General features: G+C 40.6%; 1 protein-coding gene across 1 annotated transcript in view; it reads right to left on the bottom strand.

Moving 5' to 3' along the window:
* Positions 1–15183, bottom strand: part of GTF2B (general transcription factor IIB) — a 40371-nt gene that overhangs the window by 23373 nt on the left and 1815 nt on the right. Inside the window, exon 2 of the mRNA XM_048496666.1 lies at positions 6875–6981. Coding sequence (XP_048352623.1) covers positions 6875–6981 — 107 coding nt within the window. The remainder of the gene's footprint in view (positions 1–6874; positions 6982–15183) is intronic.

Here is a 15183-nt window from a genome sequence, read left to right as displayed (position 1 = left end):
ATAGCCCCAACACCAAGCACAACCCTACCCCTTAGCTGACAAAACACAGGAAGACAAGTGGGTCAGCTTCCAGGAAGCCAGCCAGCAGCACTGGATCTCAATAGCAGGGACATGGTAGCTGCCAATGCCAGTTAACTGTGCGTTCAGGATAATCAAGCATTACTGTATTAAAGATTACTACTTATAACACTGTTAAAAATCTTTGGTCCATTCAACATGTTCACAAATTTAGTGGTGGGCTGAACCCTATTTGACCTTACAAGCAAGCAGCCTTTGCATTAGTGGATGACTAAACTGTGTTGTTTCAATAGCAAAGGGAGGGCTCAGCTTCCCTTCATCTCTGAGTCAATAATCAGTATAGTTGGGTAGTAAAGGAAGCATTCAGCCACCTTCAATATCTTTACAGTTTCTTCTCTGACCAAGCACACAAGTATCTCCATGCTACCCTCTGCTGTCAGAGTTTCAAGGCCAGGGTGCACACACAACCCATATTTTTGTTATTATTTTGCTGATTGTTAAGAAAAATGACTACCAACATAATTAACCTTAGCACCAATAATTTTAAGGACTGATTAAGAACTGATCTTCTTACCCAAGAGGTCAGTATTCTTTTGAAATCTCAGTATAAACTAGTGTCCACAGATCTGTCATCTTTCTTCAAATTCAACATAAAGGAAAGAGTGAACCAATTATTACTGATATTTTAAATCCATTTTCTAGATTTTATAAAGGGATGCCTGACCATACCATATCACCATAATTTTAGTGTCTATTTAAAAATTAATTTTGAGAATTCTAGAAATGTCAATACAAACTATTAACTATTTTTCTTATTTTATTACAATACCATCACAGACAGAAAATTACTCTTAATATTTCCAACACATAGACAAATGTTGCATATAAAAATAAAACTTCTTTTGTTGATAAAAATGTTTAAATTCCTTGAGTACCCTAAAAATGTTGTAGCAGATCCAAAGAAACTTAAAATAAAAAGAAAACAAAGAAAACAAAAGTAGGAGACTGAAAAGAATAAAAGGGGGTGATAAGAGGGCAGTCTCTTCTGCCAAAACGGTATGCTTAGACTCACTGATCCTGAACATTATCAGAGCTAGTGGGTCAAAATAAACCCAAACTAGTCCACTTGTTGAATTAAAAGTCCTCAAAACATCAAGGAAGCAACAGTTATACTTACTCTAATCTTTAGCCAGCAATTTGCTGGTGGATCCGACCAGTTTTGCCAGTTTCACATTGAATGTTCCCTACTCCTTACAGCAGCCCATCCTCCCCTGCAGACATTTCCTATTTCCCTTGGTCAGCCATTTCTCCCCCTTCCCCTCCCTTCAGACATTTCCCTCTTTGAATGTGGGCCAAAATATGTGGTAAATGTTTGTTTTGTTTTTTGGTGTAGATTAGAAATGGAGCACTGGTGCCACCCTAACCTTCCTGTTCCTGTAGTGCAGTGGTTCTCAACCTTCCTAATGCCGTGACCCTTTAATACAGTTCCTCATATTGTGGTGACCCCCAACCATAAAATTGGTATATATAAAATATAAAAAGACAATTTTCCAATGGTCTTAGGCGACCCCTGTGAAAGGGTCATTTGACCCCCAAAGGGGTCGCGACCCCCAGGTTGAGAACCACTGCTGTAGTGGAAAAAGGATAGGCTCTAGGTCAGGCGTCTGCAACCTGCGGCTCTCCAGATGTTCATGGACTACAATTCCCATTGGCCATGATGGCAGGGGCTCGTGGGATTTGTAGTCCATGAACATCTGGAGAGCCGCAGGTTGCAGACCCCTGCTCTAGGTTTTGAGGGAAGGGCATGCAGATGTACAAAATGATGGATTGAACATCACTTTGTAGCATCCATTTTTAGTGCAAACTTTTCCAAATGCAAAGGGAGGAAAGAGACCTGTTTGTGAGCGTGCGACCTTTGAAGACATGGGTTTTCAACTTCTAAATATTCTCCAAAGGCAAAGATTCTCAATCGTGCAATAAAGTTGCTAAGATGGAAGTCCAGATCAGAGACTCTCAGGAAACAAGGGAGGCAAAAAGAGAATCACGGTCCGGGGTCTGATCAGCAGACTGAACAGGGCTAGCAAATGCATTTGCGATTTGTTGCTAGAGCATGCATGTGCAAAAAGAAATAGGACGAAGGGGGACCCAGCCAGGACAATCATCCACAATGTCCCAAATGACATGATACCCCTACCTTTCTTAGTACAAACAAGACATTTATTAAAGTAAACAAAAAATGTTCAGAAGGGAAACGTATGGCAAACATGATTGGCTCGGCAACACCTAAAATATGGGGTAAATGCAGCATTCAGAAAATACCATAGAAATGTACAGTGAGTAAAGATCAGCCCATTTCCTGCTTCCCAGGTCCCACTGCAATCTCTGCGCTCCATGAAATGTTGATCCAGGAGTTTAGATCCTAGACAGGGGAGGCAGGAATCAACAAAAATCACCTCTTTTATCCACTGGTGAATTACACTACTGCAAGCAGAAAACAATCAGACAAATTAAACCCTAAAAACAGAAATATTTTTTAAAAGCAGAACTGCTTTAAATGTGAACAATTTGTCAGTGATGGTAAAATGTGAATAGATGGAATCGCCATGATGAAGCTTTTGTCATCAAATTCTCAAGGTACATCTAGAATATGTTTGTTGTTATTCACAGCCCTCTAAAAATATATGAGCTGAATATTATCTACATGCAATTTATGCCCGCAACATTAAATGAGCAGTTTGTGATAATAGTTTTTTGGAAGATCTGGAGAAGTAAGGGAAAAAATGGTAGTATTTTGAAGTTCAAAAATAAGAAACAAAGTATAAAGAAAAACAAATGCACTAAACAGCGTGGAGGACAAACTCTTGCTGGCTCAAATCAAAGCAAAGTCTGGCTAAGCAACAAGCAAGTCAGAAAATTCTAGATGCGCTCTTTGATAGTGAACGCAAACAAGGTGTAATTAAAAGAGTCACAAAACAAGAGGTAGCAGTAGTTAAAGCAAACAAAGCAAGACACTTGAAACTGAATATTAGAAATAAAAAACAAATGGAAGAGATGTTAATATTGTTAAAGAGGAAGAGTCAGAGTCTTGTATTTAATTCAGTGGTAACGGAGAATTAGACAAACTCCTGGTGAGCATAGCATTCCCAGGAATGGAAAATGAAGTTGTTTTGAGGACAGCGGAGACATTTTATTTTTGAGCATTTTGAGCCTGAGGTGTTGCTGAATCACTCAAGTTGAAATGTTAGAGGCAGTTTTCAATCAAGATTCTGATTTACTTTTTGACAGGAAGTCTTCCAGAAGAAAGCACTGCTTTCAAAGAGGGAATGTGCCCTTTCATTCACCTTCTTAGAGTGCCCAAGTACTAAAATCAATTAGAGCCTGATACAGGCAGAGTGCCCTTAGTTGTGTCTTCAATATACACAATCTCAACAGTTTAATTAACAGAACACAAGTCTGTTATTTAGCACTAAACAGAAATGTTATCCAGAAGAGGAAACCTCAGACTACCAATTACTTTTCTGGTAATTACACACACAGTGAAATACAGCACCCCAGAAATACAGCACATGCTCAAGCCAGCAGGCCAGCGTCCACACCACGGATTTCTGTGGTGGCATTTTACTGCTACTTGTACAAAAGTACAGCTAAATTCAAGGATTGTTAGAAAGAAGCACACAGCTCCACAACATTACTTTGAAGGGGTGCTGCCATCTAGTGACGGATAAAATGATAATTTCTCCTTCAAAAAAGCATGACACTAAATGTAAAGAACCAGCCAAGAATAAAAGTAAAAGCAATCCAGAGCATAATTTTGTTTTCTAGTAGTAGCAGTTTCTTCCGAAAGGCAGAGAGGTGAGTGTTTTAAATAGTAGCTTTAACTCTGCTGCATATTATTAACAACAAGTTTCATTGTCAGAATTGTCCAGAAGGAAAGACAATTCTATCTTAAACCTTTGTATTTGTATACCTTTTATCTCAGGTTTTTTATTGTGTTATGATTATTGTTATGCCAAATAAAGGCTTATTATTATTATTATTAACAACATTTTATTTACTGAATTTCAGCCATACTCGCTCATGAAGCAACTCCAAAAAAGCTAACTGAAAAGTAGCATTATCTTCAACTGTTCCACTGGAAGGGGGATTCTCATATGAACTTGATTGGGAAACAGTAAAAGGGCCCCAGGCTGCTTCTAGCCCTCCCCTCTGATGAACTTATTGGCTGCAAAGCAAGCTTGCAACAGACCTCAAATTGACATTTATACTAACTAGAACCATTCCATATGCGGGCCTATCACAGATGCACCCTCTATCCAAGTATTCGGTTTGGAGAAAACCTTTTTAAAACAAATGTTTAATGATGATGACTTGAAGATTTTTACTAAAAGGAGACTCACACAGTGGGTTCCTCCCCTAGGCTACTTGTTCCATACATCTTATCAAATCAAGCATGGGTAAAACTTGAATATTCCATCAGTCATTAATTTTGGACAGGGATTGTAATATTACTTGACACCGTCAGTTCTCATTTTGATGATAGAACAGATGCTGAAAATGGAAGTGACATTTAAATCTGGAAAACACTGAGATAGTCCTAAAGAAGCAGTCAACAGATTTTTACAAATAGATAATAGTTATTAAGAAAAGTTACAACTTATATAACCTCCTCCATCTCATTATATAACCTCCTCCATCTCATTCAACCCTATCTCTATCACATTAAAATCATCATATGCAATTTGCTAATGTTCAGTTAAAATGTTTTGTCTGATCAAAGAATATACCTGTAGGGATGAGCCCCGCGAACCCAGCAGAGCCTCAGAAAGAGCGCAGGAATGCCTGTGCCATCTGTGCCCTTCTGGGTGCACACGCTCACCTGTCCCCCAAGCTCCCATGAGTCATAGGTCATGAACTACCTGACTCACGGTCACAAGATGTCCCAGACAAAGGGACAAAGGGGCGCCTGCCGCCAGGTATGGATTAGGCCCAGACAGAAACGTTTCCTCCCGCACGTAGGCAACCCCATGAGTCATGTACTGTACAGTATTCTCCCGCTCTCCCGCCTCCCGATCCGCCCCTATGAAACCCTAATAAAAGGTGCCAGGGACCAGACAACGGTAGAGTTGCCAGATCCACGGATCATGCTTCCTGCCACTGGCTCTCTCCACCGGATGATATCGCTGCGTCTCGCCTCTTCCTTGCGACCCTCGCGGGCTGACTTCATATACCCATCACTTATTCTGAAATATTTATAGCTAACAGTATTGGCACAAACCAAAATAATCTATGTGTTAAAGGGAGCCAATACATTAACAGTTCAAACAGCTTATTAGCTTAAAATCTCTAAACTCTTGTCTATTTTTGAAGTCTGCATAAGACTGGACACAAGTCCATGCCACCCAAATGATCTCCAAATAAATGAGCACAGATATGGCTAAACAGTTTTTACAGCCAAAACTGTTATCCTGATTTGGGTAAACATGAGGACCTATTTTCCCACTGGTAAACTAGGGAATTAGTTACTAGGAAATGTGTAGTTGCAAATGGTAAAGTTGTTATAGATTGAGAGGATTAGTTATTGCCTGATATATAGCAACGTCTTATGCTGGCTGCACTACTATTTGGAGATTGTGTGTTTTTAAACTTCTTCAACTTTCCCCCCCAAAATATCTTTTTTTGTGAACCAGCAATCAGTATTGTTCCTACCCTATTGCCCTGATCACAAAAAGAAGAGAATCAGTCAAGTGTAAGTGACAACAGTGTGTAGATTAATGTTCTCATTCAAAGCTTTCCTGGGATAATGGGACTAGTCAAAAGATTCTCTGGGTGCTGTCAGAAAATTCCACTCCTGGAAGAACTGTCTTGCAGTGAACTTCCAAGGCCAATATAAAGAGTGGTCTGAGGAAACTTACAACTCTCTTTGCAAGTCAGAAATCAGTTAATTCAGGTGTATTGAACACTTTCTTCTATCTTCATTTAGCCCAGAAGAGGCCTTCCATCCTAGATTAGGGCAATCTGGCCATAAGGATACAGACCAAGGTAACCTCTACACTGCAGTGTTTCAATGAACTCTACATTGGTCTGTCTTGGAATACAGCCATTACAGAGCACCACAGCTCATTTTGTTATAGGGAGAAGGAAGAGTATGTACATTACACCCTTTTTGCGGTCTTTCCATAAGTTGCCAAATTGTGATAGGTACTGGCTATCACAACGCATGACCAACAGAACCACAAAGGACAACTTCTGCTAACATGCCCCACTGCAACAGCTGTGTTCACTTGAGCAGTTTTCTGAAGGTGCTACCCTGCGAATGGGTGTCATCAGCAGTTGCCTGTCCCCAAGTATTTTCTGCCGTGGCTCCCAATTTGTGGAACAGCCTGCCTGAGGAAGTCAAAAGGCTCCCACACATCTATCTTTCCCCAGAATGTATAAAATAACTGCTTAGGAAGTCATTTTTTTGAATGGGCTGGGGCTCCCGTTTACTGGTACATTTTACTGCATTGTCCTTTCAACATTACAATCCATTTTCTATAACCCAGTTTTTCATTGCTTACTACATGCCGCCTTATACTGTTTTACTGCACTGTTCTCCAATTTCAAAATCCCACCCTAACTGCATTGCTTATTGTGTATTTTATAGTGTTCTTATTTCACTGCCTTTAAATTTTCTAATTCCTCACAAGTTTCAGTGAATATATAAATCAGCTAGTATCTGGGTGGTTTCAAGAACCATGAACTGTACTCTAATATTTACAGCAGTAAAAAAATTCAACAATGAATAAAACCCTTAAAGAATTTAAGAAAAACTCAAAGAGATTAATCTTCATTTTGGAAGCATTACAAAGTTACTTACCTACTACTAGTCCACATTCTGGACAGATCATGTCTCCAGCTCGGTAATCTTCCACCAAAATGGAATCGGGATGGTTTGGACATGTCACTCGTGGAAGCACATCCAAGCTTAAAAAAATAAATTAAGTATTTTAATTTGGTATGTCAAATCATATTGCGCTGACATGGGGGGGAATTATTTATGGAATGGATACTCTGGAAAAATCCACAATTATTTTCCTACAGAAAATTTCCATTTCTAAAAATGCATCATTTCAGAAAACTCTCTCTATTCACAGGCAGTCCAGTTCTCCCTTTTGCATATACCACATCAATAAAAAGAACTTCATTGATCCCCCCCCCAGTTTGAGTTTAGCCACTTTTTCATTGAAAAAGAGTTTAATAAACAGCACATAAAGTTAAAAAACTATGATTTATTGATTGATTACATTTGTATTCCGCCATGTCTCCAAAGACTCAAGGTGGCTCAGAATAAGACATACATAATTCAATAAATACCATAAATATATAAAACATTTAAAACATCATACATTTTAAGATAATAAAGGCACATTTATTTTTAAGTAAGTTTTCCAATTCTATGTTTTTCAGAAAACGTTTTAAATAAGCATGCCTAAAAAGAAAAAGTTAAAAAAATATTCAAGGGACAGTGTAAAATGATCTGATAAAGTATTCTTTCTAAGAAAATCTGCAAGCAAAAAATTAACTGCTATAAAAATGTTACTACCATAATAACAGTCATATTTCATGAAATTCAGGAAGAAAATGTAAGAACACATGGGAAAATGTAAGGAGTCAAACACTGACAGCCCAGCAGATTCTATTGTGAAGCAGAACAACAACAATTCTTATTTGAGCGGAAGATACCCTCACTGACCTGCCAAAATTTACTTACGTACTGAAAATGTTGTTGCCAAAAGTTTACTGTTTGACAAATTTATCATAGATGTAATTCAAAAGATCACTAAATATGTCATATGAGCTGCATTCTGGTTAACTGAAAAATCTAATATGCAACTGCTAAGGAATTTATTGTTGAGCTCAAAGATAGAAAAAGCAGCTCATAGAAAGAGCACGTTTACCATCATTTAACTTTTAACATATATCCCAAAAATTAATGCAGGTACATATACCCATAATGGTAACACAATGCCAAACCCCAGATACATGTACTAGACAGCAATTCAGTGAAATCACTGGGATCTGAATCAGATCAGATTTGACTCAAAAGCTATCTATATATATAAAAATCTATCAGTGCGTTTTTCTGCTGACAGGTAATCTCCCAAACGACTAGACCGATTGCTTTGAAATTTTCACCCAACGTCTCATTCACGTGCGGTCAGGTTTCCATACTGTTTCCACACCTCCTGTTGTGTACATGTCACAACTGTGCCCATTATTGTGTACATGCCACACCTGTGACAGTTGGAACCACAGTTCTGTTCCGCAACAGCGCCATCTGCTGGCCGTCAAAGCAACACCCTCTGATACAAGGGAAACAACCATGCCTTCCTTGAAAACCGCTGCCATCTGGAGTGAAACGGATGGGGCCCGCCATCTGGACATGGCCCACCCACCCTAGCGGAGGAAGGGGAAGGTGAGGGAGGGTCCGGGGGTTTGCTAGACCAAACGCTCTGAAATTTGAACACAACGTAGCTCATGCCTCCCAGCGTGTTTTCAGCTATGTAATTTGCCTGCAAGGGAAGGGAGTGAAAGGGACAGGTCCAGCCACCTGGATATGGCCCACCCACCCTAGCAGAGGAAGGGGAACGTTAGGGAGGGTTGGGGCGGGGTGCCATGCAAGGGAACGGGAGAGAGGGAGGGGAGCGATGACACATGTTCGAACCGTTCGCTTCCCCTTTTCTTTCTTTTCCACTTCACCAGACTCAGCCACAGCAACATGTGGCCGAGCCAGCTAGTTCTAGCTAAATATATGTGTACCCTGATTCACTGCGATGTATATTTATTCTGTATGTTACTTTGTAATAGCCTAAGCAATACAAATAGTGTATAATAACTAAATGGATGTTGAATAGAGGGAACTGCTAGTTGTTTTCATTTAATTTTCTTCCGCAAACACAAAATAGATAGATTCCAGCTCAGGAATTTTACTTTTTGTACACTTCAAAAGTTAACAAGCACTTCAAGGCAGAACCAAACTCTTTCAACAGGATTTCTTTCCTAGTACTTGTTGCCACGTAGATAAATAGAATGTTTACGCCAGATCATCTAACGGACTATCTCTCTCCATATATCCCCATGCCACCAATTGCACACCTCCTGGCAGTTTCTGCCATGGCACCAGCTAGAATAATTCACTCTTCTTGAGCCCAAGTCTGGGCCCTTTGCATTGTAACTCTGGCTTTGCAAAATGGCCAGCCCAATAAGTTCAGGAGGGTATCATCGTTACTGGCCTTTTAGCAAAAAATGAACAGCAGTCCTACTTCAGAGAACATCCTTTGTTGATCAACTCTGCAAGCATCTTTTCTGATACTGAAGGGCTTGACCATAACAAGTTACTGTGAAGAGGGGATTGGAATGTGGTCAGTTACTGTTAACACCTGCGGAAGCTTTACGGTTTGTACTCATGTTATCTATATCTGCTACTTTGGCGCTTTTCCCAGACTGGCCCGGTCTGGCATGTGAATCTGTCTGTGGGGGTTGGGCCTAAGTTCTCTTGAAGTCCTTTCTGTAATTTGTATCTCATTGCTTGCAAGTCCTTGAATGAGTCTAAGCCTTTTCAATAAAGATCCCATTCCTTCACCTAACCTTGTTGTTCTTTTTGGTAGTTTTCACTGGTTAATGCAACATGTTTACCTGCATAACTATTGCAATCTGCCTTTGAGGGGGAAAAAAGGTAAAGGTGTAAGCATCCTTCCTCGGTTTACCATCACAGCAAGCTATCTTCACCTCTTAACTGACCCCAGAGCTGTTTTTCTGGCTAGATCCAATGTGCTTTCTTCCACCAGAAGATTCAGCAGAGAGAATCATATTACAACCACTGACAGAACTTGCAGTTGCATCCTTGGATTGGAGAAAACTGTCCGCCACGTCCTTCACCACTGCCCTTTCTACGACTGTGTGGAAAAACGTACTTGAACACCTTTTGTCTGGCCTACACAGCATTGTAGATGCTGCCAAAAGTCTGTTTTTGTTAGATAGCAACTCTGTCTCAATACTGGAACCTACAGCCAGATTTCTGTGTATTGTTGTCACCACACGTTCCCAATTTTTTGCTAAACAAAAAAAAATTGTTTTATTTAATTATCTTAAATTTTATATTTTTCAAGCCTATTGCATATTTGTGTATATATATATATATAAAAATGCCATTAAAGGTTTCAATTTCAAATACTAGGCAGACTATTTTGTCATTGGCTTGGCAATGGTTTGCCATTGCCTTCCCCAGTCATCCAAATTTTACCTCCAGCAAAATAGGTACTCATTTCACTGACTTCAGAAGAATGGAAATCTGAGTCAACCTTGAGCTGGCTACTAAAACCAACTTCCATTGGGATTGAACGCAGATGGTGAGCTGATCTTTGACTGCAGCTAACTGTTTTGTGCTAATAAACTATTTCTCTCAACATCAGAATGTCTCAAACACACAGCCATCATCTATTTGCCATTTTGAATATCTAAAAACTTAAAGATCTTTAAGGGGAGAAATTATACCTTAAGAAAAACCAAAACAGTGTAACAGAGCAAGCTGCATCTTTAAAAAAAAACAAGCTTAAGAACTAAATTTGCTGAAAGCAGAAAATATAAAACTTTTACTGAAAACAGTTACATAACATAGCGATGTGCATGTGATAAGTGATAGTGTCTACAAAGGGCTAGAGGGCAAATCCCAGGTTAGGGACAGAGACAGAATATAAGGTGTCTCTATGCTAATAGTAGAAGCCTTTGACCTAAAATGAGGGAGCTGGAGTACAGGGTTTTAAAGGAGGACACTGATATAGTGGGCATCACAGAGCCATGGTGGAATGAGAACCAGTGGGATGCTGTTATCCCAGGTTACAGGCTCTACAGGAAGGATAGGACAGGGCATATTGGAGGTGGTGTTGCCCTCTACGTCAAAGAGAGCATAAGTGTCACATAAAATAGACAGTGCAAGGGGAGCTGATTCCCCTACAGAAGCATTGTGGACATCAATACCAATGTGAAGGATAGTCTAATATTAGGAATATACTATCATCCTCCTGATTAAAGCACACAGGAGGATTCTGAAATGGAAAAATAAGGCCAACAAAAGCAGAAACGTAGTGATAATAGGTGATTTCGACTATCCCCACATAAACTGGAAAAATGCATGTTCACGTCATAGTAAGGAGAGAGCATTCCTGGATATGATAAAAGACTGTGGCTCAGAGCAGATGGTTGTGGAACCAACCAGGGAAGAGGTGATCCTAGATCAGGGGTAGGGAACCTTTAACACTCAAAGAGCCATTTGGACCCATTTTCCACGGGAAAAGAAAACACTTGGAGCTGCAAATAATTTTTGACATTTAAAATAAAGATAACACTATATATATAGGGGTTTTTTTACCTTTTACTCCGCTCATTCTGAGAAGCGCATGGATGCGCCCGCCCTGCTGCCTGCAGGGCGGGCAAGGATGAAGCCGGCGGCTCGGCCTTGCCAGCCGCCGGGAAAGCGCCTGCCCCGCTCCAACAGGGCGGGCGAGAGGGGAAGCCCGCGGCGCGGCCCAGCCGACCGTGGGCAGTTGGTGCGCCCGCCCTGCTGCCTGCAGGGTGGGCAAGGATGGGGCCGGCGGCTCGGCTCGTGGAGCCACAGTGCAAGGGCAGAAGAGCCGCATGCGGCTCTCGAGCTGCAGGTTCCCTACCCCTGTCCTAGATCTAATTCTATGTGGGACCCAGGACCTGGTACGGGAAGTCAGCATTGTTGAGCAGATAGGGAACAGCGACCACAATGCTGTCAGATTCAGTATCTCTGCACGCGAGCAAGTGACAACTACTAATGTAGTTACATTCACCTTCACAAGGGGAAATTTCTCAAAGATGAGGGGGATAGTGCACAGGAAACTGAAAGGGAAAATCAAGACAGTCAAAACTGTCCAAGATGCTTGCGGGTTATTTAGGAAAGGCAGCACCCAGTTCAAAAGAAAGCCACCATAATTAACAAGGGAGGTTGTGGAAACTATCGGAAAAAATATGTCTTTTAGAAAATGGAAGTCCAGCGACTGATGAAGAATACAAGAAGGAACACAAATGGTGGAAAAAGAGAGAAGCAAGTTAACTGTAAGGGAGGCAAAAAAGGATTACGAGGCACACATGGCTACGAACATCAAGACCAAAAACAAGCAGTTCTTCAAGTACATCAAAAGTAGGAAGTCAGCTAGGGAAGTGGTAGGCCCGTTAGATGACGAAGGAACAAAAGGTGTGCTAAAGGATGACAGGGAGATTGCAGAGAAGATGAATGAATTCTTTCCATCTGTCTTCACCCAAGAGGAGGTGAGGAAAATTCCTGCACCTGAACCAAGCTTCTTAGGAGGCGAATCCGAGGAACTAGCGAAGGTAGTGGTTGACAAGGAAAAAGTTCTGGGGGGACCCAGGAAATTATAGGCCAGTCAGTTTGACATCTCTTCCCGGTAAATTTGTAGAATCCATCATTAAAGATAAAATTATTAAACATGTAGAAAAGCAAGACCTGCTGAGGAAGAGTCAGGATGGCTTTTGCAGAGGCAAATCCTGCAATACAAACTTACTAGAGTTCTTTGAGGGTGTAAACAGGTATGTGGATAAGGGGGAACCAGTGGACATTGTCTACTTGGATTTCCGAAAGGCTTTTGACAAAGTTCCTCACCAGAGACTATTGAGAAAACTCAGCAATCAAGGAATAAGAGGGATGTCCTCCTATTGATTAAAAACTGGTTGAGAAACAGGAAGCAAAGGGTGGGTGTAAATGGGAAGGTTTGGAGATGATACCAAATTATGTAGAGTGGTGAGAACCACAAAGGATTGCGAAGAGCTCCAAGCGGACCTTTATGAATTAGGTGAATGGGCTAAGAAATGGCAAATGCAGTTCAATGTAGTAAAATGTACAGTGATGCACACTGGGGCAAAAAAATCCAAACTTCACATACACACTACAGGGGTCAGTGCTATCTGTCACAGACCAGGCAAGGGATTTGGGCATCTTAATTGATAGTTCCATGGGAATGTCAACTCAATGCATGACAGCTGTGAAAAAGGCAAACTCTATGCTGGGGATAATTAGGAAAGGAATTAATAAAACTGCAAAGATTGTCATGCCCTTAAAACAGTGGTGCAACCGCACTTGGGAGTACTGTGTTCAGTTCTGGTCGCCACATCTCAAAAAGGATATCGAAGAGATAGAAAAAGTGCAACAAGGAGGATTGAGGGACTGGAGCACCTTTCCTATGAGGAGAGGCTGCAGCATTTGGGACTCTTTAGTTTGGAGAGGAGATGTTTGAGGGGGGATATGATTGAAGTCTATAAAATTATGCACGGGGTAGAAAATGTTGACAGAGAAATTTTTCTCTCTTTCTCACAATACTAGAATCACTGAAAATGCTGGGGAGAAGAATTAGGACTAATAAAAAGAAACATTTCTTCACGCAACGCGTGATTGGTGTTTGGAATATGCTGCCAAAGGAGATGGTGATGGCCACTAACCTGGATAGCTTTAAAGGGGGCTTGGACAGATTTATGGAGGAGAAGTCGATCTATGGCTATCTCGATCCTCCTTAATCTGAGATTGCAAATGCCTTAGCAGACCAGGTGCTTGGGAACAGCAACAGGTCACTGTTTTCACATCCTGCATGTGAGCTTCCAAAGGCATCTGGTGGGCCACTGCGAGTAGCAGAGTGCTGGACTAGATGGACTCTGGTCTGATCCAGCAGGCTCTTTCTTATGTTCTTACATGCTTCACACTAAAGATCTCATATTATCTTCTGCCACCGCCAAATTTTCTGTCACACCAATGCGCCCCTATCTCAAACAGTTAAAAACCAAGAGCATCAAATCATCCAAATGTAGATTTGTTTGGAGTTTTTGGAATGTAAAATGGTTAAAAAATTAATTCAATCATTTTAGTCCAGTTAAAGAAAAAACTGATATTTATGAACAAGGTAACATCTATGTTGAACAATTTTTCTTCTGTTGATTACTGTATTGATCACATGTTGATTAGATTTAACATTTATTCAGTGTTCAAAGTATTTCACATGCACAGGGCTGTTACAATACCTTTGTAAGGCCAATCAGTATTTTCTTCACATTGTACCTGGTGGTAAACTAAGATTATGATAGGGTTACTTGGTTCCCTAATGCTAGCTTGTAAATTCACAGCAGGGACAGGATTTGGACTAGGGAGCTTCCCTCATCAATTCACCCATTTTGCTTCTTTTGGTTTTCCCCCCTCTTTTTGCTGACAAGTCAGAGCTGACTTATGCCAAGTCCTGCTAGGGTTTTTAAGGCAAAAGACATTCAGAGGCAGTTTGCCACTGCCTGCCTCTGTGCCACCTCCCTGGTACTCTTTGGACGTCTCCAATCCAAATACCTGGAAGGGTCAACCCTGATTAGCTTCTGAGATCAGATGAGAGCAGGTTAGCCCAGGCAGATCAGAGCCTTTAATGTCTATAGTTACTCTAAAAAAGATTCTTAAAAGTAAACTTCATATAAAACCTAGTCTTTATTTTCTGTCAAATCAGTGTGATGTACTGGTTACAGTGTCAGTCAGTTAACTCTGCTATGGAAGTTTCCTGTGTGATTTTGGACTAGTCACAATCTCTCTCAAGCCTAACCTACCTCACTGGGTGATTGTTGTAAGGATAAACTGGAGGGATGGAGAAAAATACTGTAAGCCACTTTGTGTCCCTATTCAGGAGAAAAACAAAGTATAAATAAATGAATCAACTGCCATATTGCACAATGCTCATAAAGTACAGCAGCAACAAAACACAATGCTCATAAAGTACAGCAACAAAACTACCATACCGGAAAAAGGAAACATGCAGTGTCTTGAGCTTTCTGATTATTTTGTGGTTGTCGCAATTTATCCTTAATAATATTCCACAATGTTTTTAAATAGTACACACAATGCTTTGGTATTTATTAGTAAAACATTATGACAGTTAAACTCATAACCAACGTTAAAGGTAGTACAAGTTATGAACATGGCACCAGATAAACTGCTGACCTTAAGAGAATGAGGAATACTTTTTCCATGATGGCTTGTCAGCACTCTGGAGCCACCTCTGAAGAATCAACCCAATGGAGAAGAAACACAATGGAGTTTGGCTACAGAACTGAGCAACTAGTTTT

This window comes from Sphaerodactylus townsendi, linkage group LG05 (assembly GCF_021028975.2).
Source record: "Sphaerodactylus townsendi isolate TG3544 linkage group LG05, MPM_Stown_v2.3, whole genome shotgun sequence".
NCBI classification, from domain to species: Eukaryota; Metazoa; Chordata; class Lepidosauria; order Squamata; family Sphaerodactylidae; genus Sphaerodactylus; species Sphaerodactylus townsendi.
Note: the sequence above shows the minus strand (reverse complement) of the source record. Positions and strands in the feature narration are given on the sequence as shown.